At 31.7% G+C, this 27,777-nt stretch overlaps 3 protein-coding genes and 1 non-coding gene across 4 annotated transcripts; 2 read left to right on the top strand and 2 right to left on the bottom strand.

The window, feature by feature from the left end:
* Window positions 1-379: 379 nt before the first annotated feature.
* Window positions 380-2,099, top strand: LOC105123966 (cytochrome P450 86B1-like). The gene has a single exon (XM_011023766.1). The coding sequence runs from the start codon at window positions 387-389 to the stop codon at window positions 1,872-1,874; it is 1,488 nt and encodes a 495-aa protein (XP_011022068.1). The 5' UTR covers window positions 380-386; the 3' UTR covers window positions 1,875-2,099.
* Window positions 2,100-4,384: 2,285 nt separating this feature from the next.
* Window positions 4,385-9,556, bottom strand: LOC105123965 (seryl-tRNA synthetase / serine-tRNA ligase). The gene is made up of 10 exons (XM_011023765.1): window positions 9,274-9,556; window positions 9,118-9,188; window positions 8,850-9,011; window positions 8,669-8,774; window positions 7,525-7,542; window positions 7,313-7,488; window positions 5,914-6,017; window positions 5,645-5,828; window positions 5,244-5,423; window positions 4,385-4,781 (listed from the first exon to the last, which is right to left on the bottom strand). The coding sequence occupies exons 1-10, from the start codon at window positions 9,404-9,406 to the stop codon at window positions 4,572-4,574; spliced, it is 1,344 nt and encodes a 447-aa protein (XP_011022067.1). The 5' UTR covers window positions 9,407-9,556; the 3' UTR covers window positions 4,385-4,571.
* Window positions 9,557-9,822: 266 nt separating this feature from the next.
* Window positions 9,823-9,906, bottom strand: TRNAL-CAA (transfer RNA leucine (anticodon CAA)). Its single transcript has one exon. It is a non-coding gene; the product is annotated as a tRNA-Leu (tRNA).
* A 7,740-nt stretch (window positions 9,907-17,646) lies between these two features.
* ALATS (Alanyl-tRNA synthetase) lies at window positions 17,647-25,919 on the top strand. Its single transcript, XM_011023764.1, has 23 exons — window positions 17,647-17,993; window positions 18,214-18,452; window positions 18,531-18,671; window positions 19,184-19,330; window positions 19,498-19,650; window positions 20,274-20,403; window positions 20,510-20,606; window positions 20,727-20,847; window positions 21,434-21,493; window positions 21,629-21,679; window positions 21,757-21,852; window positions 22,301-22,402; window positions 22,553-22,675; window positions 22,962-23,105; window positions 23,211-23,282; window positions 23,383-23,458; window positions 23,554-23,696; window positions 23,804-23,912; window positions 23,998-24,185; window positions 24,542-24,631; window positions 24,735-24,917; window positions 24,999-25,178; window positions 25,501-25,919. Exons 1-23 carry the CDS (start codon window positions 17,684-17,686, stop codon window positions 25,570-25,572), a joined length of 3,027 nt encoding a protein of 1,008 aa, XP_011022066.1. The 5' UTR covers window positions 17,647-17,683; the 3' UTR covers window positions 25,573-25,919.
* Window positions 25,920-27,777: the final 1,858 nt, after the last annotated feature.

Below are 27,777 nucleotides of genomic sequence, written 5' to 3'. Positions count from 1 at the left end.
AAACAATAATATTTAACATCATGTGGAATAGAAATTTAATTAAATTTAAGGAATATGTTGGGTTCTTTATCGTATTGTTTAAGACAATGAACTATCCAAACTGAATTTAAGGAATAGAAATTAAATTAAATTTATTAAAGTGATTTATCAATTTGTTGATTTGTTGGGTTAAATATTCGCAACCCAATGAACCAAAATTGTAACCGGGTAATTAAATTATTATAATTACAAGTCTCACAGCTATACTTCAAAATCGTACCGTTGATGTATACATCGCCCAGCAAAATATCCTTTCCACGCATTAATAATTACTCACTCGCAAAGTCGCTAGTATAAAATGACATCCGAAGATGCCATCTTTCTGCACTGAGTTCCATAACACAACAATGGCCATTCTTACCCTTATGTTCGTAGCAACTATTTTCTCCATTTTTTTCTTGCCTTTTATCAAGAAGAATAGCAGCCCGTGGATTCTCGTACGTTTTCTTGTCAACTTCTATCGCATGCATGAAAACCAAGCCGAAATGCTTGAAGAAAATAATGGCACGATTTTAGTGAAACGTTCCTGGTTCGGTGGCAATGATGTGTTACTCACGAGTGATCCCGCAAATGTTCGCCACATAATGAGCACCAACTTTTCAAATTATCCAAAAGGGCCTGAATGGAAGAAACAATTTGAATTTTTTGGTGATTCAGTCTTCACTTTCGACTTTGAGGAATGGAATCTCCACAGGAAGGTAATCCGCTCATATATCAGTCACCGATCGTTCCAGCAATTCGCTGGGAAGATTGTTCGAGATTGTATAGAGATAGAGCTAAGCCCGGTTCTTGATCACGTATCTGATCAACAAATAGTTGTGGACTTGGAAGGTTTACTTAGGAGGTATATATATTATTTTGCTTGCTGCATTTCTACAGGCTACAAACCCAAGTTCATTGGCCTGGCATTCTCAGAAGATAAATTTTTGAAGGCCGTAGATGACGCTTGTGATGCAATCACTGCCCGATATCTGGTGCCAGAAAGCATTTGGAAGCTGCAAAGGTGGTTCGGAGTGGGGAAAGAGAAGAGGCTAAGCGAAGCTAGGAAAGCCATTGATAAGATTATCGACGATTACATGTCAATGAAGCAAGAAGAAATGAGCAAAGGAGAAATCAGGAATGATGAGGAAGATTTTAGTTTACTGAAAGGCTATACAACTGGAAATGAGATAATTGAACAAGCCGATCATAAAGCTACCACGGATGGCACTATGAGTTTAATATTTGCAGTTGAAGACACTACAAGTTCATCTCTCTCCCGGTTCTTTTGGATTTTTACGAAGAATCCGAAGGTTGAAACCAAAATTCGACAAGAGTTGGAGAAAATCAGGCCAGTGACAGAAGGGCGGAAAAGCTCCACATTTTTCAGCGAAGAAGAGGTGAGTAAAATGGTCTACCTACAAGCAGCTTTTTTGGAGACATTGAGGTTGTTCCCACCAGCTTCCATGGTGTCCAAAACTACCGTTGAACCGGACACTCTTCCAAGCGGACATCATATCAGTCGGAATACGATGGTCGTTATCTCTACGTATGCAATGGGAAGGATGCGCACGATTTGGGGACAGGATTGCCTTGATTTCAAACCGGAGAGATGGATCATGGAGGACGGAAGAATTAGACATGAGCCGCCACATAAATTCTCCGCATTCGGTGCAGGGCCTCGGATTTGTCCTGGGAAGGACTTAGGTCTCACGTTGTTGAAGACTTTCGCAGCGACAATCATTTACAATTACCATGTTCAGGTTGTAGAGGACCGCGTTGGAGCACCCAAGAATAATTTCATGCTTCACTTGGATCATGGCTTGATGGTCAGGCTTAACAAGAGATGGAGTTAGTAGTAGTTTTTCTCCTTACAAATAAAAAAAGAAGAAGCTCGAACACGAGATCTTCTGGGGAAGAACCTTACTGCCAGTTGAGTTCCATCCACGACTTGGTAGTAGCTATATTTGTCCTATAGTACGAGTCTGTCTTGGATTTAATAAAGCCTAATGTTATGTGTGTACTCTGGTTTGTTTCATGTAATAAATATTCTGACAAATATCATGCTCATGTTTCAGAAACTAGAAGTGTCCCGGAAGAATATTATGGCATCATTAGCTCATTACTTGATTTGTTTCCCCATCCACAGAACATTTCTTCTAATCTCAAAAGAAGAAGAAGAAGAAGAAATATTGGAGCCAAAAAGATAGATTAATTTACCTAATGCTTACCTCTGAAATCAATCATCTAGTCAACCTTATCTATCTCTTATTATCTTCTCGAAGGAATAGGTTCAAGATTAATTTTGCAACGGGAAACCAATGGGAATCCAAGAAACGCAAGACTTCAGGAATTAGGTTCTCTCTTCAAATTTAATTGTAAAGGTGTTGCACAAGTCACCAGTTATAGAATATTGAATTGAGGAAGTTATAAAATCAAGATTCAAATTTCCCAAGTAGAAGCTAGTTGCTCAAGATTGATGATGAAGGTTTATGGAGAAATTAACCAAAAAAAAATTAAATGGTGTGGTGAAATTACTCTATATATATATATAGACTCATCTCATTGTAGATTTTAGATTTTAATTAATAGTTACATTACGTCTTTACTTTTTAGGCTTTTGAGATTAAAGAGTTGTTTTTGGTTTTTCCATATTCTTCTTTCTTTTTCTTTCTTTCATTTTATTTACAGGAAAAATAAGAGGGGATGAGAAAAAAAAGACTAGAAAAATGGTGAACAAGGAAGAAGATGGGTTAGGAAATAAGGAGAGGGGGGGATCTATGATTCTAGATGTACAAGAAGTGAAAGACTTGGAAAAAGGGGTCAGAAACCCTATGAACAGTAAAAAAAAATATTGCAGAGGGAGGGATCCAAGATCTCTTGACCCCTTTTGCAAGGCTATGTGCAAGGAATGGAGGGAAGGAATCCATGGTTTTCCAACCTTTTTTGCAACTCTATCTTTTAATTTATCTTTTCTTTTCTTTCTTATTTTTTTTTCATGTCATAGAATAAGACGAGGATATGGTTTTTAAGAGCTTTTGTAGATATGGTACAAGATGTAAAGGGAGATCAAAGTGGTGGGTATCACGAATCAAAGGTAAAATAATTTATTTTTTATGTTTTTATCTCTTTGTTTATCCTTGAATTTCACTTGTTTAGATTTATTTATTTATTTATTACTTGGAATAATCACCTTTATCATATGAAGGTTTTGTGGCAAAAGACGAGTTTATAGCAGTAAAAGAATGGAAGCCTTACAAACTTAAGCCAAAGAGTTTTTTATAAGCCAAAAATTTATTGTAGAAGATAATTGAGTGGAAGACGCATCATTTCCTCATTATAAAAAGAAAGGTGTGAGGTGCTTAAGCTGTCCTCTTAGTATCATAAAACTTTTTTAAAATTTAAAATAAATATTTATTGAAATTAAGAATTATAATTTTATTTAATAATAATCATCATCCAATTATTTTATACTTTTTAAATGAGATTAGAATTTTTATGGTTATATTTGTAATATTTTTTTTATAACTATATGGAGCCTAAAATCCAATAAATTATAGAAAAAAATACACATGAATATTTAGAATTGAATAGTCTTTTATTGTTATATTCGATTTTCATGAATTAATTAATCTATGACTTTTTTTAAGATGACCACATTATTTTTTTATTTTTGTTTGAAACTTGTTTTTAGAATATGATAAGTTTTTGCCTAAAAAATATGCTATTTATAAAAAAAAAAATGTTTTCATTCAAAAATAAATAAATAAATAAAAAAATAATAATGTTTTCATTCAAAAATAAATAAATAAATGGATGTTTTGCCTCTAGAAATAAAATTTTCCACTCCTTAGGCTTGCAATGATTTATTTTAATTATCTTGGACTTTTATCAAGAACATAATTATTAAGAATATATATTTTTCATCAAAACAAAAAATATATAAGTACAGAATGAATGAAAACTTCGATTTAAAAAATACATTTCTCCTTCCAAATTTAAATCTCTTAAACTGAAACTCTTGACAAGACAACCGAAAAATTGATATTATTTGAGAAACTAAAGATCCGTTTTATAACACAGTCCGACTTGCATTTTAGCACAGTCCGACTTGCATTTCAAGGTCTATAAATACTTTTTAAAATATTTTTTTATTTCGACTTGCATTTCAAGGTATATAAATACTTTTTAAAATATTTTTTTATAATTTTAATATATTAAAAATAAAAATAAAAGTCTAAAAAAAAAACATCATTCGATACAATTTTTAATTTAAAAGAATTTTTGTTTTGTAAGAACACCAACACACCAATCCGGCAAGGCATTGCTCGTAAGCATGCAAAAGCATAAACCAACACCACTACCATTTTCTCAACACGTTGAAAGCAAAAGTGCGATTTCATTGCCAAGGAATCGAAAGCTAACACCACAACAACAATATTAGCGCTGCAGGAATATCCTGCTGCGGGATCAACATTAGAAGTCAAATCAAAATTCTCATACTTTAATACCCAAAGTGAAGCCTCCAGAGAGTGTTTAGAATGAGAGGAAAACTAGGCTTTTGGTTTCTTCCCCTTGCCTTCAGTGGACGGCTTATTTTGGAAAGGTAGGAATTCTTTGCCGCTCATATATTTTCTCAGGGGCTCTGGGACCTCTACTCCATCTTCCTTCTGAAAGTTCTCCAGGATGCAGCAAATAGTCCTCTCTGTTGCTGTAAGGGTAGAATTCAACAAGTGACAATATTGTTTTACCTGCTCATTGCTCTGCAACCAAACACGAAAGTAACCAATATCTTAGAAGCCATCAACAATTGGATCATCCATACAACCATGAGAGAGATTTCAGTTTTATTTGCCATGCTATTCAGTTCTAGAAACTTAACGGGGTTTATTAAACATGAGATTCATTCTACCTTCTACGGAAGTAACGACATCATTGTTTTACAAGTCGAGGCATTTTCAACTTTGATTAGGATTTATTTATTTATTTTCCCAATTTTATGTTCGGGGCACTTTTCCATGCAGTGTAGAGCTATATCTCAGCAATTCCTACAATTTGAGGGGTTTTTTTGTTGCTAAAAGCCAGATCAGTATCTTTCAGAAACTTCTTTCACAAGTTCTAACTAGCTTCTGTAGCCCTTTTTAACATAAACATGGTACAAGGAAAAGAATCCAAAAAATCCTTGTGCAAACTGATATATAGACAAATAAGTACAGAAATGTTACCTTTTTCTGCCCATATCTAATTTCTAATCTTCTTGACTGGTAATCTGTGCAGTTCGAACAGGAGACCAGCTCTCTGTAAGTATTGGAAGCAGGAAACCAGCCTTCCAGGTCATACTTCTTTGCAGCTGCATCATTCAAAGCACCGGAAACAATTGCAACAACTTGATACGGGATGTTTAGCTGTTTCAAAATGGAGACAACTGTTAGAACACTTCTTTCGAGTGAGTAGAGTGCACACACATCAGAGAGAGCAAGATGGAGAGTATGGGTAGGGTGGGTTTGTTTTGTTCTTGGGAGCAGTCATTACTAATCACTCGTGAATATCAAGCAGGTTAGGAGATGGCCACTTATATGGGAAGCCATTAATTTTTTTCCCAAATAAGTAAGCAGTAATCTCATACCTCCTGGTAAAACTCCTCAGAGTTCTTGATCATTTCCTCATGCATCTCCCAAGACTCATTGCCATTTGGGCTGGTAATGCAGAATTGCTCCACTTTCTCAAACTGATGCACCCTAAAAATTCCTAGAGTATCACGACCATGTGCACCAGCCTCTTTACGGAAACAAGATGAGTACCCAGCATATCTGGAAAAACAAGAAATTAGTGAGATGAGAACAACCATGGTTATTTTGCCCGTTAAAAAACTAGGCCATAGAAATTTATTATAACCTGATTGGTAACTGTGAAGGATGGATCCAGTCATCAAGATGATACGCACATAGTGGTTGTTCAGAAGTTGCGATTAGATATTTGTCATCCCCCTCACCAGTAACCTATTGAACTTAGATAAAAATGTCATCAATCTAGAACCTATAGTCATTTACCACTGTCTTTTACTGCAGCCACAAATCCATAAATAAAAGGACTTGTATGATCGTAAGTTGAAAAACACTCTGGATGAATCAGAATAAATAATGATATGAGGAGGATGGTGGCGTGAGCAAGAAAGTAGAAGGTGACAAGCAAGCAAATTTTCATTTAGCACATGAACCATGTTACTACTTCAACAACCCAAATAAAAAAAGATAAGTCACCAATGCCCACACACCCAACAAATAAAGTTAATATTAATAATAAAAGCCCTACACAGCAGAAAAATAATAACTAAGAAATGAATGATATTTAACAAAATTAAGTGCTAATAGCACAACATATAAGAATTTAGCAAATCTTAGAACATTAACAGCAGGCTTAGAACATTAACAGCATGTACACTTATAAACTCATTTTGGCATTCTCAATTAAGCAAGACCCTAATGCACAAGGCAGCAAACAACTAGCATAGCATCGCAAATGCATCACAACCATAAAAATGACTATTGTTAAAGAGGGGCCCAATCCAAATAGAAGAATGTGCACAGAATTGCAAACAATACCCATGAAAGAAAAAGTTTACATAATACACTCATGCAATTAGAAGTACTTATATGATCCCAACAGAAATTATAAAGAACCAAAACCTAGGGTAATGAGAGAGAGGTTAAGAGATTGAGAGGTGGAGTGAAGTATCTCATAATCTGGACGCCAACAACATGGTGTGATAAGGAAAGAATGATGCAGAACAATGAACCCAAAGAATTAAAGCAGAAAAGAAAAAAGCTTTTAGAGAAAAAAGCTAAGAATTAAAAGCAAAGAGAGAGAAGAATGGGGGTTGGAAACTATATAACTTAGCAATTATTATTCAATTCATCAAAACTCCATAACATTTAGAAAAGTAGGATATAAATACTAAAACTCTAACTAGAATAAGCAATTGGGCTTATGGCCCACTAAGTAAAATACCCAACAATAATTAAATCAAACCCAATAAATAAAGCCTAATTAATAAACCTCAATTAGAAGTTAATATAAATTAAACTAAAACATAAACTAAAGCTCAATCTCTCAATGGTTTGAGCTATCCTCCATCGTCTATGATCATTTGAGTGCGAAGATAATGTTTCAAGTTTGATGTTCCCACCAAGGAATCACGACAGTTGCTCAATAATAAGGTTCCAAAAAAGAAAAAAAACAACAAAAGGTTCCTTTCCTACTTTTTTTCATATACTTGAGATGTTAGTGAACTCACCTTGTAAAGTTCTTCATCAAATTGTGCTAATTGGGCACACTTTGCCATGACATCTTTTCTCATAAAAAAGGGTGTTTGCAAGGCTGTGTACCCCCTCTTCTCCAAGAATTCTAGGCCAAAGTTGATCAATGCTTGGTTAAGTCGGACACCATCACCTTTGAGGTAGAAGCCTCTACCTCCTGCACCATCCCCTTTGAGGTAGAAGCCTCTACCTCCTGCTATATCAGCACCTAATCATATTTTGCACATCCAAATTAGCATAAATTCCACACGCTACATCATAAAACCATTCCAAACTACTCATCTTACAGGATAGAGACACCACCATAGAGAAAATGATTTTTATGGTTCATTATGAAGATGAACAGCAATACTCATTCGTCAACAAGGAAAGCAGTCCATCATGGTCAACAAGAAGGAAACAAGACCAAAAGCCCAGCTTCATACACTGGTGACCAACAATCGCACAAAATGGTTTAGACCACAGTTGCCAAAACCTTGGAACATCATGATCGTAGTACAATATACGCACTTAGATCAATTGATAGTTCATTAGAGGTATGTTTAATTGGCACATTAGTCTAGGTCATGGCACATTTTGAAACTCTATCTTAGTTGTTTAGAACAATAATAACATGATTTTACAATGAATGTTGGAAAGACTAAAAATTAATTTTCCATGTTTTACAAAAGAAAATAACAGAAAATGCATTACTAGTTAACATATTTTTAAGTTATTACAGGAAAAATAGCGTCAGGACATGAATTAAATGATTGGCTAGTGTAGCCCAATAAAAATAGGTTGAATTATTATAGAAAAAGGTGGGCTGCTCCTCTCACGCTCTCCCTAAACTGTGTATTTTCTCTTCTTTAGCACAAAGCTTACTCCCCTCTCTTTCCTTTTCCGTCATATACCACCAGAAATTGGGGCAGCAATTTTCACGATCCAGATCGCACAACACTTCAATCCAGATCAGAAATGTACTGTGATCTGGACGTGCATTCCAGAAAACAATTGTGGGGGATCCCACAAATCTGGTAGCTAAGGTTTAGACAAACATATAAGCTGAGGTCAAGTTCCATTTATTAGGCTCGAGGGTTTCTAACAGCCATAACAAACATCTGTAAACGTACCATATTTGACCAACAAATTAGACAAAAAACCCCAACAATTAAACCTGCTTGCAAGACATAAAACAACTATAGCAAGAGAACAAATAAGATAAATTTATGTTCACATGTTATCTTATCCAAATTCTAATGATAGTCATGTTGGCCATAATTTTTGCATGCATGTCAATCAATCCCTGTGAATCAATCCAAAAAAGGAGGCAGCAGTATGAAATATCCATATACCCTTCTTCAAGTCCGCAATTCCAAGAAGTTCAACAAGGTCAACATGATTCCTCAATTTCTTCTCGCCACGCTTCTCCCCCCATGCCCGGATCACAGCATTAAAATCCTACACAACACTCATTTCTAACCAGTCATTCTACCATTCAAAGAAAAACACACAGAACAACAACAGCACACTCACCTCGTTATCGTTAACCGGGACTGAGTCGTGCACAAGATTGCCAATAGTTGGCAATCTTGAATACAGTGCATCTTTAGCCTCTTGTACCTCTTTTTCCTTATCTGCTATCAATTTTTTCGTCTCTTCGGTCTCTTTAATCGCTTCCGTTGCATCCTCTTTCGCCTTTTTTATACAAAATCAGTTAAAATAAAGCTAAGATTATGTAAATCAAATTTCGCATAAATTAAATTAATAAATGAAAAGAAAGAAATTGATTAAAATTACTTACGATTTTAAGCTGCGCGACCTTTTTGTTCTGCTTATTAAACTCTCTACGCAAACTATCAAGCTCAAATTGACCTACACAGAAACGACATCAGACAACAGTTAAAAACGACATCAAATGACTAACGCTGCCGTACTGAATAAAGCGAAGGACACTTACGCTGCCGCCATTCGTTATCAAACTGAATGATTTCATCGACGATCTCGGTGTTAGCATAACGACGGCGCTGTGACTCGCGTATTTTCTCTGGGTTGTTGCCTTTCTCTTCGCGAAACAAGTTGATGTCTAACATCTTTGCTACTGCAAGAGATTAGGGTTTCTTCGAGGCCACAGCGTGCGCTTGTGGCTGCAGATTTGAAGGTTTAGTAGAGAGGGAGTAACGGCTGTGAGAGAAGAGAATCGGCTTGTTGCGAAGCTAAGTAGGTATGACGTATTCGGATTTATCCGGGTCGAGTAATTGGAGAGGTTACATAGACCCGGGTCAGGACCCATAGATATCTCTTCTTTTTTTTTTATTAACGTGGGTGTCCAGGCCAGCTTGCGCGCACCATGACTAATTCCACGGGTCCTGAAGTTAACGACCATGTAAGCCTCCAGTGGCCATCATATGAGTAATCAAGGATTCGAACCTGAGACCACAGAAGGAGCAAACCCCTTAGTCCCAAGTCTTTACTACTTGATCACCACCTAAATGGTTAAAACGCTGAATGTCAGAAGTGAAATTTGAACCCACACCCTCTCACGAGGACCAGAACTTGAATCTGGCACCTTAGACCACTCGGCCATCCTGACCTTATGCCCATAGATATCTCTTTGCTAGGTCGGGTGGTGCCGTTTGGTAATACAGCTGCACCCAAGGTTAAAGCAAGCCACAGTATTTTTATGTTCGGTTATGTTTTTAAACCCACTTTTAATTTAGTGGAACCCTCAATACTTCTAGCCAAACCTATGGTTTAACAAAAGTTAAACAGTGTTTAAGCTAGATCAAGTTCAGTTCAAGGTAAAATACATTGAATTAAATTTGACACTGTAAAATAAAAAATTAATTTTTTATTTATTTTTAATTATATTTTATTTAAAAAATTAATATTTAATATTATTTAATAATACTGTATAAATTAGAATGAGATTATTTAACGACATAGTATTTACATAATTTAATTGCAATTCTAATTTTATTTTGATAATATTTTACCTTATATTATTATACACTTAAAAAAATCAAAAAATCATAGCCTTTGTCAAATAAATTTTATACATCATGAAATTATAAATAGTTTAATAGAATAATAAAAAATATTTTATATAAAGTATTATTTATTTCATGATATAATAAAAGTAATTAAATTTACAATATTTAAATTAAAAATCATCAATATTAATATATCTTTTTTAATTATTTTATAATCTTAATTTAAAAAACATTATTAACCAAATACATTATAGATTACTTTTTTCTCAACCTCAATTTTAATCATAATTTTAACAAAATATGTATAAATATCAAATCAGCATTAACTAAAAATACTTTTATAAAATATTTTTTGTCAAACCATGACCATAAAAACTACCACAATACTAAATACATTAGGACCTACAAGCTTAATGCTTTTGTCATATTTTATATTTATCTTTTGAATTTTTTTTTTTAATGGTATAGAAGAGAGTTTTAAACTAAAAAAATTATTGAATTAGCCATGTATGTTTGTTTGATGAGAAACGGGTTTTTATAAAAAAAAAAATTAATTTTTTTTTGTATTTATATATTATTAGAAAAGTTATCAACAAAAAATACTTTTCAGTAAAAAAAAATTAGTTTAGTTTTCAAAAAGCTGTTTTTATTTTATTCTAGATAGAAAATACTTTTTAGAAATTGTGAAAAATTTAGAAATATCATATTATTTACTAATTATATCAAATTTGGTCCTCAAACTTTTGATTCTTATATATATATATTTTATCTTAAATATTCTTTTCAATTTCATCCCTTAAAATTTGATTTTTATATTAATTTTGGTCCTCGTTTTTATAATTATTATTTGTTTTTTTCTTATTATTTTTAATTGAAATTTTTTTATCTATCAAATTTGGTTCTCATTATTTTTATTATTACTTATTTTATTTGAAATAATTTATGAAATGGTAATTTTTTTTTTAATTTCCTCATGTTTTAATTTTTTTATTTGTTAAATTTGATATTTGTTATTTTAATTACTATTTATTTTATTTGAGATCATTTATAAAATTATTTTTTTTTCAATTTCATTCTTATTCAAATTTTTAATTTGTAAGATTTGTTTCTCATTATTTTAATAATTTTGAAAAAAATAAAACATTAATAAGTTATTTTTCATGACATGGCTAAATACTATAAATTATTTTCTAATTTATTTTTTATTATACTAGCACATATCAAAAAATAATTTATTTTTTAAAAATTTATTTTTTTAAAAAAATAATTTTTAGAAAACAAAAATTTTAATTGACGAAGATTGTGACTTTTTGAATTCACAGACAAGTTTGGTATTTTTGAACTAATTATGTTATAAAAAAATATTCTTGCAAATCTTTACTTGAAAAAATAATTAAAAAATATATATATTTTTTGAATTGAAATTGCAATTTAAGTTTAAGATTTTTTTAAGGTACTTTGGAATTAGTTTCCATGTAATAAAACAAGTTGTCTCTCTGGATCTTACACAAATTATTCGTATTTAAACTAACTTATTTTTGAAAAAAAAATATATCACTTTAAAGTTAAGCCGTCGACATGTTGCTTGATAGACACAAAAGAATAGCTTGGAATAGGAATAAGGAAATCGGAATGAGAATCAGGTAATGAAAATGGCGATCCAAATCTAAACATAGTGTTCGACATCTTAAAATGGGAATCAAAATGAAACACTAAAACAACAATTATTGTGTCTGGTGTAAATAAATTTAACTAGAATGACATCATATATTTTCTGTTAAAGCTTTTAGTATTTCGTGTTGTTATAATAATAGATGTTGTTTTTTCAAATATTTTTTATATAAAAATAATATTTTTTATATTTAAAATTTATTTTTAATATTAATACATGAAAACAACTTGAAATGTCGAAAAAAAATTGAAATAAAAAATATACATTGTTAATTCTTAATTCTCTTTTCAAGAATATATATGAGAGATCATCTAGGTGGTGGTCAAGTGGTAAGAACGTGAGATTAAGGGGTTTACTCCCTCTGTGGTCTCAGATTCGAGTTCTTGGTTGCTCATATGATGGCCACTGGAGGCTTACATGGTCGTTAACTTCAGGGTTCATGGGATTAGTCGTGGTGTGCGCAACCTGGCCCGGACAGCCACGTTAATCTAAAAATATATATATATATATATATATATACATTAGAACGGGTTAAGATCTCTAAGATCTAAAATATCATTTTCAATTCTTTTTATAATTAAAAGCATTTTGTAAACGTCAATAAACTTATTTACAGTCTTGAATCAGTATTTAATTAGTTGAAAAATAAAGACTTTTTGGAATTTTAAAAATTTCCTATTATTTGTTTTTATATTTTAAAAATAATTTTTAAAAATATTTAAATTTTTTATATATTTTTTAATATTTTTAAATTATTTTGATATGTTGATGTTAAAAATAATTTTTAAAAAATATAATAAAAATATTATTTTAATATATTTCTAAATAAAAAATATTTTAAAAAATAATTATATTTGCAAACAGTCCCTCACGGATTACTATGTTAACATGAATAAAAACACCATCCACTACCTCACACATGACCATACAGAACTAACAGTCACTCTTGATTATGTTGACTTATGGTTTAATAGCATTTCTTAAGCTGGACATTAGCATGTCAACTGCACTGTCTTCAGCATCAACTTCGTTGACAAAGTCATCACCTTTTTTTAATTGACCATCCATGTAACAAGCATCCTTTAAATCATGTTAATTGTAATCATAAATAACAGATGTGATGAGGAGGAGTATACCGTGGTTGTAGTGGTGATAATTATAATAATAATATAATATAAATAAAAGTGTATTTAAAAAATAATAATGTTATCATCATAAAATATATTAATAGAAGATGGGTAATGGTTGTATAGTTATAATAATCTATTTTCTTGGTTAAAAAATATTAATTGAAGTGATGGTAGCGGTTGAAGTATGATAGTTAAACTTGGCTGATATAAGATTTAGGCTAAAAATTTGATGGATTAATTTAAACCAATCCAAATAATATTAGTTCAATTTTTTAAATTAAAATAGCATTGTTTTTTTTAAAAAAAATCAAATCAAGTTTTAAAAAAATTAATTAAATAATTAGTTAATTTATCCAGAGCCAACTTCAAGTTGGACCTTTTGACACTTAACTCATGCCATAAGATAAGTCGGCGAGACATTAAACCCACTAAACCCGCTCAAAGTTAATAATTATGATACATATAATAAATAAAATAATATATCAAATCAATCCAAATAAAATAATAATTAAACTTGGCTAATCTAAGATTCAGGCTAAAAATTTGATGGGTTAATTTAAATCAATCTAAATAATATTAATTTAATTTTTTAAATCAAAATAGCATTGTTTTTTTTTAAATCAAATCAAATTTTAAACAAATTAATTAAATAATGAGTTAGTTTGTCCAGAGCTAACTTCAAGATGAATCTTTTGACACCTAACCCATGCCATAAGATAAGTCGGCGAGGCATTAAGCCTATTGAGCCTGCTCAAGGTTAATAATCATGATACATACAATAAATAAAATAATATATCAAATCAATCCAAATAAAATAATAGTTAAACTTGGCTAATCTAAGATTTAGATCAAGAATTTAATGGGTTAATTTAAATCAATCCAGATAATATTAATTCAATTTTTTAAATTAAAATAGCATTGTTTTTTTAAAAATCAAATCAAGTTTTAAAAAAATTAATTAAATAATGAGTTAATTTGTTCAGAGCCAACTTCAAGTTGAACCTTTTAACACTTAATCCATGCCATAAGATAAGTCGGCGAGGCATTAAGCCCACTGAGCCCGCTCAAGGTTAATGATCACGATACATGCAATAAATAAAATAATATATCATCCTTGTTTTTATAATCATAAAGTTGTATTTAATTTCTGTTCCCAGCCTATTATTTTATTTTTATTTTTATTGTATTTATTTCAACCAAATACCTATAAATAAAGAATGAAACTTTCATTTTCATTCCCACCATTCCATTTCTTATTACAAGATAACACCAACAAATAGACTTTTATGTATTATTTATTGTATTTTGCAATATCAACCAAACATAAAGATGCTTATTTTATCTTATACAACAATATTAAACATTTCACTTATTATAACCCAAATTTTATCCCCTCCCAAAAATTTTCAAATTTTCCCAAAAAACTTTATTTCCTGTTTCAAAAAATAATCATTTTCAAACAAAATTTTTTAAAGAAAAAGGTTTCATGCTTACAATCACACAAGAATTTAATCTACAATTAGTAAAAAAATAACACAAGCATGTAATTTGGTGTTTAATTGAAGAGAAACTAGAAAAAAAATTGAAAATGGTTATAATTGAAATAAATAGAAAACCAGTGATCAAGATAGAGAAGACATGGGTATGTTTAGATTCCATAAAACTAACAAGCAAAGCAATACGAAAATAGATGAAATTATTATTTTTTTTTAAAAAAGAGTACAAGGATGGAGTCTAGATTAAAAAAAAAAAAGAGTACAAGGATGGAGTCTAGATTCACTCACATAACCCACAAATTAATAAAACCATCTAATAAAACCCATAATTCAAGATTCCACATCATAATTAATGTCAAAACAAACACATTAAATCGGGTCACAAAATTACCATTAGGTTGTGTTTGGTTTTAGGTTAATTGGGGGTTAAATGTTAATAGATCAACATTTTTCTCTCCTTAACCGTGTTTGATATCCTGTAAGAGGTAGGGGAAAGTGAAAGAGTTGGGACTTGACTTTATTCTCAGGGTTAAGTGTTAACCTAACTAGGGGTAGGTTAAATGTTAAGGCCGTGCTTGGTCTAGGATTAAAGATTGAAGTTGAAGTATTAATGGATTAAGCATTAAAGGATGAAATGCCAGTAATATAAAAAAGTGATGGAAGAGTAAAATGTTAAAATTATATACTTGGTGTGTAAAAATCAAATGTAATGGTGGAACCTAGTAAATTTAAAATCATAGTTTAAATTAAATATAATAAAAATAACATATATTTTTGAATTGTTTGTATAAAAGGCTACTCTGAATAAAAAAATCTTGTAAATTTTTCTCAAATTAGGGTTAAGGGTTAACCCTTTATTTTTTTTATCATATTTATTTTTATATTTTAAAAATTTATTTTAATTATTTTTATATTTTAAAATTATTTTAATACAATAATATAAAAAATATTTTTTAATATAAAAAATATTATTTTTATATATTTTCGAGAAGAAAAAACTACCATGTTACGTTACATTTAGTTTACACTTCATCTCTTTGAAACTTAATTTATTTTCACTCACATAACCCACAAATTAATAAAACCATCTAATAAAACCCATAATTCAAGATTCCACACCATAATTAATGTCAAAACAAACATATTAAATAGGGTCACAAAATTACCACTAGGTTGTGTCTGGTTTTAGGTTAATTGGGGGTTAAATGTTAATAGATCAACATTTTTCTCTCCTTAACCGTGTTTGATATCCTGTAAGAGGTAGGGGAAAGTGAAAGAGCTGGGACTTGACTTTATTCTCAGGGTTAAGTGTTAACCTAACTAGGGGTAGGTTAAATGTTAAGGCCGTGCTTGGTCTAGGATTAAAGATTGAAGTTGAAGTATTAATGGATTAAGCATTAAAGGATGAAATGCCAGTAATATAAAAAAGTGATGGAAGAGTAAAATGTTAAAATTATATACTTGGTGTGTAAAAATCAAATGTAATGGTGGAACCTAGTAAATTTAAAATCATAGTTTAAATTAAATATAATAAAAATAACATATATTTTTGAATTGTTTGTATAAAAGGCTACTCTGAATAAAAAAATCTTGTAAATTTTTCTCAAATTAGGGTTAAGGGTTAACCCTTTATTTTTTTTATCATATTTTTTTTTTATATTTTAAAAATTTATTTTAATTATTTTTATATTTTTAAATTATTTTAATATAATAATATAAAAATAATTTTTAATATAAAAAATATTATTTTTATATATTTCCGAAAAGACAACACTACCATGTTACGTTACACTTAGTTTATTAGATTCCACTTCATCTCTTTGAAACTTAATTTATTAATATTTGATCAAACATTATGATACTTTACGTTTCAATCACTTTTTTATATTCTCAACACTCTATCTTCGAACATTTACTCTATTAATACTAAAATTTCCAGTTTTCAACTCCGAATCAAACACAACTTTAGTGTTGGTATGTTTTAAAATGCACGAGGAGAATGTTATAAAATTTTATTTATTTATTTATTTATTGTCATAATTCACCCTGCAATCTCTTCCTACAATAAATGACAATTTTTCTTTTGGACATGCAATTGCCAATAAAATCAATCAAATGCCATGGAAACCGTGTTTCCGGCTGTTAACGGTAACGTTAAGTGTATTTATTTTTATGTTTTAAAAATATTTAAAAAAATTAATTTTTTTTATTAATTTTAAATTAATATATTTTTAATATTTTTAAATTATTTTAATATACTGATATAAAAAATAATTTTTTAAAAATAAAAAATATCATTAATATGTATTTTAATACAAAAAATTATTTAAAAAATAACCATGATCATATTGCCAAATAATTTTTTACATCCAAAAAATAGTTGAATATTTTTGAATTTTAATATATTAATATTAAAAATATTTTTTTAAAAATAAAAAAATATTATTTTAATATATTAATAAATAAAAAATACTTTAAAAAACTGTCTCAGAGACGAAAGTTGAGGCGTGGGCAACCTAATGGTATAGAAAGGCAGGGTATTTTGAAAGACTTTTTCTTATATTTTACTGATCTTTAGTATAAGAATTTATTTTTGCCTTTTAACCCGCTAAGGATTCTAATTCTAATTCGAATTCTAATTCCAGAGAATCCAAATAGGCTACAGCACCTGGCGATTCTTCTTGTTCCTTCTCAGTTTCCACCGTCTAAATTCTTGTACTTCACACCACACCAATTATTCTCATCGAATCAGTGAAATATTCTTCTCCCTGTAAAAATACCCGAAAGATTTTACAATTTACATGCAATAAGTAGCGTATGAGGATAAAATATATTTTTCTGAACCTTTTTTTTTTAAATTAAAAATATTAGACAGCATTTGTTGGATATATTTCTAAAAAGAAAAACAATTTAAAATGAAACAGTAGTAATAAAAAGCTATTAATAAAAATTAATAGAGAGCCGAAACAATTAAAGATTTTACTAATTTACAAATCCCACCCCAAAAAACCACATATTCGACTTTCGCTGTCCACCTAAAAAAATATCCACAAAATCGTAGTTAGCGTTAAAAAAATGTATGAAGAGAATAACGAGTAGTAGGCCACTGCTCTCATCTCCTCTTCTTCGTCTTCTTCGTCGACCTCCCATCTCTTTAGCGGCGGCTAGGGTTTCTTCAAAACAACCTTATCTCTCCCCCTTCACTTCTCTCGCTCGCTTCTTCTCCACCATGTCTGGAGGCATCGATTCTCCGCAACCTGACGTAGACTGGCCAGCGAATAGAGTACGCGATACCTTCATCAAGTTCTTCGAAGAGAAGAAACACGTCGATTGGAAATCTAGCCCTGTAGTTCCTGTCAACGACCCTACTCTCCTCTTCGCCAATGCTGGTACGCAAAATCCGCATCTTATTACCATTTTTAATATAATTTCATTTCAATTCTGCCCTTTTTTTGTTAATTTAGTTTAATTTCTGAATGCGTATTAGTCAACATTTAATTTAGTCTAATTCTTTCTTAATTTTTAGTTTAATCTTGAATGCGTATAATTATTTATTCGCACTCTTTACGTGTGATTTTGTGTTTTAATTTTAATTTTTGGTTTTGATAGGAATGAATCAATTTAAGCCAATATTTTTGGGAACCGCGGATCCAAATACGGCATTGAGTAAGCTGTCGCGTGCCTGCAACACGCAGAAATGTATACGCGCGGGAGGGAAACATAATGATTTAGATGATGTTGGAAAAGATACATATCACCATACCTTTTTCGAGATGTTAGGGAATTGGTCTTTCGGTGATTATTTTAAAAAAGAAGCAATTGAGTGGGCTTGGGAGCTTCTAACTAAGGTAGGTTAGTTATTTTAATTTTGTGAGGTTTGTTGTGTTTTGGTGTTGTTTTTTATGTTTTTATTTGGGTTGTTGTAGGTTTATAAGTTACCGGCTGATAGGATTTATGCGACGTATTTTGGTGGGGATGAGAAAGCAGGGCTGGCACCTGATAATGAAGCTAGGGATATTTGGCTTCAATTTTTGCCACCGGGAAGGGTGCTTCCATTCGGCTGTAAAGTATGTGGTTCATTATCCTCAGTTTCTGTGTTGACAAGGGTCGTGCTTTTTTAGTTTAAAAAATGTTTTTTGGAATTAATTTGAAGTGGGAGTGCTGAATTGGTTTAGAGGAAATAGACTTTTAGTGGCAGTGTTAAATAGTTAGTATCTATGCACACAATTGGTGGAGAAACGTTTTCTTTGTATTTTCTTTGGTGTTAGTCTTTGTGTTGACCATGGTTTTCCTACCGTGGTTTTATGTTATTTGAGGTGTGAAATTTCATTATGAACATATTGGGATTGAATTGCTTAAAGAATGTTAATTTTGATGGAAGCAATTAATAGACAACCACAATTTCCATAACCAAGCTGTTCTCTACGTGCTTGCATCATAGATTTCTTAAGCAACTCCTTTTTTGGATTTTTGGATGTTTTGTAATCCATATTATTTGAATTTTTCTTTCTTATGAGGTTCTCTGTTATAATAGGCTTTAAAACTTAACATCTAATGTTTTGTTTTGGCCTTTGAATAGGATAATTTTTGGGAGATGGGTGATACTGGTCCTTGTGGACCGTGTACTGAAATTCATTACGATAGAGTTGGTAATCGCAATGCAGCAATGTTGGTTAACAATGATGATCCTACATGCATTGAAATATGGAATCTTGTCTTTATTCAGGTATTACTTTTCTGGCATGCCTTGTACTCTAGAATTGCCAAGTGGTACTTTTGCACGTGCTATCTTGCTAATCATCTTAAAGAGGCTTATGCTTTATAATTTGTCACAATGATATATTTTTGCCTACATGAGTTGGTAACGATTTCTGTTGTCTCATTTCATTGCAGTTCAACCGGGAAAGTGATGGTTCCTTGAAATCCTTACCTGCTAAGCATGTTGACACTGGAATGGGTTTTGAAAGATTGACTTCTGTACTTCAGAACAAGATGAGCAATTATGACACTGATGTGTTCATGCCCATCTTTGATGCTATACGGCAGGTAAAATATGATGCTTGTTTTTTCTTCTTTCTTGGGTGCCTTATAGCTGGTTTCAAACTAGTTGTGATAGCAAATTGAACACAATACATAGATTAATTGAATTTGTATGTTTGAAACTCATTTCATTGTAAAAGAATTCAATGAACCAATAAATAAATCTTTCATTATAAGCAAAACTTGAAGTAATAGAAGCAAAAGGCTTGAAAAATAGAATAACTAAATTGTAGACGGCACGAGCATGAAAGTGATTTGGGTTTAATGGGAAAGTTAATCATATAAGTTGCTGGGTATTTTGGGAATATAATTTTCAATGTTAATTTTTTAGAGTTATTGGTGTAAAGCATATTGGTTGGCCTCTGATTTATATTAGTAATGATTCTAGATATTGAGTTTTATTTGGAAATCAACTCTAGTCCCTCAAAGTGGTTTCAAACATGAGAAATCTTTAAAACCTCCAATTGAATTAGATCTGGAGGTTTCCAAAATCCTTGTCAGTGGTTTTAAAACTACAGCTGTGGATATGAATAGTTTTTGGGGCATTCTTGAAACTATACCATAGGTTTTTTAAAATAAAACTAAACCTACAATGACATCCTTTTTTTCTCTTAAAAAATTGTATGCAGGCAACAGGGGCACGGCCTTATTCTGGAAAAGTTGGGGCTGATGATGTAGATGGGGTTGACATGGCTTACAGGGTGGTTGCTGATCACATTAGAACACTCTCATTTGCTATTGCTGATGGTTCTTATCCAGGTAGATTAATGAAGACCTCCCTGACTTTTAAATGGATTTGCATGCTTACATGTTTTTTTTTTCCTGAATGAAGTGAATAGCTTCTAACATTTTGGTTGTGTTGTAGGCAATGAGGGTCGTGAGTATGTCCTCAGGCGTATTCTTCGCCGTGCTGTTCGATATGGTAGTGAGGTCTTGAAAGCTCAAGAAGGATTTTTCAATGGGTAGGAATGAAAACTGTAATGTCCTTGTTGTGTTCATTACTGTTTGTCTATTGTATCCATTGAAATGCAACCATTGCTTAATTTGGTCTTACGACTAAATTTTGTTGTTAATGAATGCAGGCTTGTAAATGTTGTTGTGAAAGTGATGAGTGATGTTTTCCCAGAGCTGAAACGAAATGAAGAACACATTAGGGAGACTATTGCAGCTGAAGAAGCAAGTTTTGGCAAGACTTTGCTCAAGGTGAGGATGAGTTTTGTATAGTCTACTGCTATTGACTATCAAGGAAACCGTTTGGTTAAATTGATCTGTTAATGTTCTTTTATCTTTTTCTAAATGGCATTGTGTCTACTCATTTTTTTGGATAACTAAGGTTCTTCTTTTGGCAACATAAAACAATCAGTATCATAAGAGATTTTTTCTCTTTAGGTGTTAACTTGCACATGTTAGGCTTAGGTACATTCTGTACCCTAAGAAACCAATAGTAAAGTATCACCAAGAAACTAAAAGTTTCAAAGTGCAGATATGATGTATATCAATATGAGAATATTTTTGGGTTAACTTCACCATTGCATTTCTTATCAATATGAGAAAATTTTTTGGGTTAACTTCACTATTACATTTCTTTTGAATCTTCTTGGTCTTTGACATTGACATGCTCCCATTTTCTTCATTTCATGCTTTTATTGGATTGTTATCCTAGTTGCATTGAAGTTGGTGCATTCTTTTTAGATAAGTTTCTTAAAGCCTTACAGTGGAACCTGCACTATTTGTTTGCAATGCCACATGTCTATTTAAAAACTTTGGCTGATCATCATTTTATTTTCAGGGAATTGAGAAATTTAAAAAGGCTGCTCAAGAGGTTGAGGGGAAGGTGTTGAGTGGGCAGGCAAGTACATGTCTACATGCTTCTAATTGATAAACATAACAAGGTTCTCACCTGCTTTGATGCACTGAAGAAGGGAGAGAACTTGCACCGGTTTTACTTGGTTTCTCTTCATCTTGGTTGATCTCTTGTTTGTAGGATGCGTTTGTCTTGTGGGATACATATGGCTTCCCATTAGATTTGACTCAGGTACTCCTAGGACTTTGTTCCTTTATCTTACATGCGCTCCTATGTGTCATGCATCCTAATTATTTCTGTGGTACCAGTTAATGGCAGAAGAAAGAGGATTGCAGGTTGATGTGGAAGGTTTCAATAATGCCATGGATGAGGCAAGGGAAAGATCAAGAAATGCCCAAAATAAGGTATTGTATCTTCCATTTGTAACTTGCACATGTTAGGCTTAGGTACATTCCCTACCCTAAGAAACCAATAGTATCACCAAGAAACTAAAAGTTTCAAAGTGCAGATATGATGTATATCAATATGAGAATATTTTTGGGTTAACTTCACCATTGCATTTATTATCAATATGAGAAAAATTTTGGGTTAACTTCACTATTGCATTTCTTTTGAATCTTCTTGGTCTTTGACATTGACATGTTAATTTCTTTTAAATTAACTGTTAAGCTATTACCATTCCTCAGTAGAGCCATTTGCTAAAAGCCATTCCAACCAGGGCAAGAAAAAATAAGAACCAAAGAAGTATCATGGAGCTAAATAAAATATCAAAGCAGTGAAGTTGAGATTTGTGTGAGGAAATACAGTGATTTACACCCTTGTCACCCTTTTACTAATGTTTTTCTTTGGCAGCAAGCTGGTGGTGCTATCGTCATGGATGCTGATGCGACATCTGCATTGCACAAGAAGGGTGTTTCTGCAACAGATGATTCCTTCAAATATATTAGTTTTGAGGTCAGTGCATGTATTCTTGTTGGTTGCAAAAGTTTGTTTCCTGTGTTTTTGAGTTGGATTCAGTTTATAATTTGTACAAAGCAATTTGTAAAACTGTTTAAGTGACAATTTCACCATGCCCGAGTTTGTGTCACCCATGTATTTTTTCAGGATCATGAAAGTGTAATAAAAGCTATCTACAATGGTTCTGAGTTCTTGGAAAGTGCTGCAGCTGCCAATGAAGTCGGTATTGTTCTGGAGTCTACTAGTTTCTATGCTGAGCAAGGTGGACAGGTATCTTGTTCATTAGATCACTTTAACTACCCTGATGTGTTTGAATTCTCTTGATTGGACATTCATGAGATTTGACTTGTGAATTCAATTGGAAAATGACATGGATTTTTTTTTTTTTTTTTTATGTTTCTGAATACCACTTTTTCTTGGTGTTAGATATTAGATTCATAGGTTTTGAGAATGATACATGAACTGCTTATCATCAGAGTTTTGCATTGTATGTTTCACTTTTCCCTTTTTTATTTTGTTAAACCGCTTCTTATGAGTCTCAGTTTTCTGGTCCTAGATTTTTGATACTGGAGTACTTGAAGGCCCTTTTGGTTCATTCCAAGTTTGCAATGTCCAAATTTTTGGAGGATTTATTGTTCATATTGGTTCTCTTACTGGAGTCAGTGGCAGATTTTCTGTAGGTGAAAAAGTTACCTGCAAGGTATTACTGGCAATATGCCAATCTGTATTTTTTTTGCATATTATTTTGGTGTTTTACATTTATGTGTGGCATTTTTCACTACTCGTAATGATAAATATTGTGCAGGTTGACTATGATAGGCGTAAGCTCATTGCTCCTAACCATACCTGTACGCACATGTTGAATTTTGCTCTCAGGGTATGCTCCATAGGCCCTTTATCCATGAATTTATGTATTGTTAATGTCTTGCGAGTGAAAACAGTGTTTTTTTTCTGAATGTTGTGTAATATGAAATCAGGAAGTTCTTGGCAATCATGTTGACCAGAAGGGATCAATTGTTCTTCCTGAAAAACTAAGATTTGATTTTTCTCATGGTAAGTTTTATTAGAGGATATCCTACTGGTGAGAGGTTCAACGTGGTTGTTTCTTTTTATATAGTTGTTTTAAAATGCTATTGGAATTTGTATAGGTAAACCAGTGGATCCTGAGCTTTTAAGAAAAATTGAGTCAATTGTGAATGGGCAGATCAAAGATGAATTAGGTGTATTTGCAAAGGAAGCAACCCTTGCTGAAGCCAAGCAGATCAATGGTTTGCGAGCTGTTTTTGGAGAAGTGAGATTGGCAGCTTTATATGCTCCTTAGATTTTTTTGCATGCCGTCTTTCATCTCTCTCTCTCTCTCTCTCTCACTCACTCACTCACTCTCTCTCACTCTCTCAGGTCTATCCTGATCCAGTTAGAGTTGTTTCAATTGGTCGAAAAGTTGAGGACCTCCTAGCTAATCCAGAAAATGAAGAATGGTTATCTATCTCAGCAGAACTCTGTGGAGGTTATTGTTTTATATAATGATATTACTTCTGTTTTGGCCTGCTTTAAATTTCTGGTTGACAGCGATTTTATCAAAATAATTGCAGGGACACATATAACAAATACCCGGGAAGCAAAGGCATTTGCACTTTTATCTGAGGAGGGAATTGCAAAAGGAATTCGAAGGATAACTGCTGTGACAACTGATGGTGCTTTTAAAGCAATGGAATTGGCATGCTCGCTAGAGCAGGAAGTTGATGAGGCATCTAAGGCAGATGGAAGTTTGCTGGAAAAGGTCTCTTCAAAAAACTTCAGTTATTGACTTTTATCTTTTTTTGTTTTGCATCACTCGGTTGCTTTAGCAACAGTAGGATTTCAAGCTTTTATCCATCCTGAAGCCAGTCTTTGGAAATAAAGTGAGTGGACCTTTATTGAGGATGTCTGTTTGCTTTGGTTAGAAAGTTTAAGTTTCACGTTTCAACACATTGACTGCATTTATTTCCGGTTATGTGGGCTTCAGATAAGAAGATAAGAATAACACTCAGGAGTCATTAAATGTATTGTCACTAATCATGTTTATGAGTACCTTTTAAGTTTTACATCTTATAATATGTCCACTGAATATTTATTTATTTATTTTCCTTTTAATAGAAAGTAGCATCTCTTAAAACTCGTGTGGACTCAGCGCTTATTCCAGCAGCCAAGAAAGCTGATATCAGGGCCAAGATTTCAGTACTACAGGTATTACAGCCAAGCTAAAATGCTACCGTTCCTGTTTCTATTCCTTGTTTTCATTTTGTATTTCACATCTGCTCTAGATTATACTAAAACGGTTCTGTATCAGAATAAAGTGAGGAAAGCACAAAAGAAGATTGCTGAAGAGAACATGCAGAAGGCTGTTGAGGTTGCAACTGAGATGGCTGAAGTTGCCTCTTCAGATGGGAAGGCCTTCTGTATCTCTCATGTTGATGTCGGTCTAGATGTAGCTGCTGTCCGAGAAGCTGTTTTGAAAGTCTTGGATCGGAAGGTTTTTAGCCTTTTCCAGCTCTTTACATATAACAGTTTGCTCCCCCCTTTTTTTTTTTATACAATCTTGGTGTGTGGACAGGGCATTTCTGCTATGGTTTTCAGCACTGATGAAAGCACAAACAAGGTTGTGGTGTGTGCTGGTGTGCCAGAGAAGCTGGACAAGGGAAAGGGGTTGGAAGTATCAGAGTGGCTAACTACTGCGTTGGGGCCTCTGAAAGGGAGGTGCGGCAAAGGAAAAGCGGGCCTTGCCACCGGCCAGGTTAGTTCTCGTACTAATAGATAGTTTTATATGCTTCACATCCAGAAGTTGAAAGTCAGCCCCTCGTGGAAATTTAACATTTTAAAGCGCTAAATTGGTTGTTAAAGTCTCAGATTTTATGGGAATTTCAAACCGAGTATCAATTGTTCTAAAGATGTTTCCAGACACAAGATGAGCATTTCTTTGTGGGGCTGTGGAACCATCCTGTGACATGATATTTTGTTTGCGTAGAAAATAGAACAAAACTTTTGAAAGTGGATCCAGCTTTCATCATGCTCTGAGCGTTTAATCTACTCTGCTAATCATGGAAGTTTCGTTTCAGGGAACTGATGCATCGCATTTGGATGAGGCCATGGGTTTGGCAACAACATTCGCACAGATGAAGTTGAGATGATTGATTGATGTTTTTTAATCTTATTTGTGTTGCTGCTACGTGATATCCCCGCTACTTGTCGACAAACTTATTCGAGTTACTGAAACGCACACAGAAACAGTGATTATACAGTTGCTGGTACAAGCAGCTAGGTAATTGAAGACAATTCATTGCTGGGTATAACTGTTAATTTATAGAAAATGATACTGATTTTTCCAGTCCTTTTTGCCTACCTTTTGTTTTCTTCTTGGAAATTCGTGCACAAGAATATCATTATTCTTTGTCTGTAACAAAAGTTCGGCTCACATCGCTAAGGACTTCAGTCATAGGCCAGCTCATAAAATCTGCAACTTTAATCCGTTGTCTGACGTGCTTGTTTGAGCCTGGTAAATGCTGTTTCGGATTGGATAGGTACTGGATCATGGATCTACGTTCTGTTTAAAAATATATACTGCTGATACATGTATATATTGTTTTAAAAAAAATAGATTGGGCGGGTTGATCTTATATGATAAAGTTGGCTCGGAAAAAACAAAGAATCAAATAAAATTTAAGATTTGTTAATATTAAAATGATAGTATTATCAAATTCATACCTCTAATAAATTATGATAATTTTAATATAAAACAAGTTAAAATAAATTATAAAGTTTAATTTTTAATTAATTAATTTAATATTAAAAAATAAAATAAACATTTCTACTTTGATTTATTATATTAAAAATAAATTATTTATTAATTTAATATTAAAAAATAAAATTAAAAAATCTATTAAAAAAACAACTCAAATTATTCTATGTAATTGTTATGAGATTAGGATAATTTTATAAAAAAAATTATAAAAACAACTTGATTTAACTTATCAAACTTATAACTTTAGAGTTAATTTAAATTAACTTATCAAACTTATAACTTTAGATTTATATAGTTAGGATAACCTGATAAAAAATAAATTATAATAAATTATAAAATATAATTTTTAATTAATTTGAAGTTAAAGAATAATATTAAAAAAATAATAATTTTAAAGAGTGAAAAAAATAAATTAAGTCAACTATTTAGTGATTCGATTTGTAAAACATATAAATCAAACTAAAATAAATCATAAATCATAAAAGTGAATTCTTAACTAGTAAATTATTAAATAAAAAAATAAAAAAATAAATTAAATAAATTAATCAATTAAATTCATAAGAATATCAAACTAAAATAATTATATAAAATAAAAATTAAAACAAACCATAAAATTTAATCATTACCGCACACTAAATGCTGAGTTGTGCTTCATCTTAGCCTGGCAAGCAGTAGGGTCAGGTTCTGGCTCCTTATTTCTATGCCAGCCTGTCCTGCCCGGCTGAGCCTGCTGAGGTTAAATATCAAAGTTCGAAGTTCTGATTTTTCATTTCATTTGTTTTAAAGCAAAAAAATGTTAGCAATTTTCTTTATAATTTTCATTTCCATACTTATTATCCATTGTTTTATCGTTAGATTCTGTCCATGCACGAAAACTGATGGAAAGCCCGACTTGGTGAAGATTTCAATTTCTTTTTTAGATAGGTAAATATTTTGATTTTGTTTTTGACGCCTTGTTTATGATTTCGTGAAGATTATTTTTTAAAGTATTTTTTATTTATAATATAAATTAGTATATTAAAACATCTAAAAATATATAAAATTAAATTAAATTAAAATTAAAATTAAAATTAAAATTTTTAAATACTTTTTAAATATAAAGATAAATATATAGCTGGCGCTATCTAGATTCCAACCCAAACCAGACGAGTCAATGTATCCGGTCTACCTGTGATCAATGTCAGCTTCGATGACTAGACTCTGCAGCTGACTCCAGCAAGGATCTACGATTTTTCCTATTTCACCAATTTTTTTCATAAACAACATCCTTTTGTGGTAATTAGGATGATTTATTTGATCATGGTCTTCTGTGTCCTATCGGTTTTAATGTTTTAGAGAGTCACTAGTCTGATTCCTTCCTTGTGTTGCGAGGGCGAGCAATTCCTTTTTAAAATAAATAAATATGATCATATTTTGAGATTAATCTAGTATTTTACGTGTTTTACAATTCAATCATCTATATTTTAAATTGGTATTTTTACAACAATTATAAACCTAATCTCATCTAATTAGTTTATAAAAAAGATTAAATAAAAAAATTGAATCACAGCATTAACCCAACTCTTAGTATAATAATAATAATAATAATGACAAT

Source organism: Populus euphratica, unplaced genomic scaffold, assembly GCF_000495115.2.
Source record: "Populus euphratica unplaced genomic scaffold, PopEup_1.0 scaffold12.1, whole genome shotgun sequence".
Lineage (NCBI taxonomy): Eukaryota > Viridiplantae > Streptophyta > Magnoliopsida > Malpighiales > Salicaceae > Populus > Populus euphratica.
The sequence above is the reverse complement of the archived record's forward strand: the minus strand, read 5'-3'. Positions and strand labels throughout refer to the sequence as shown.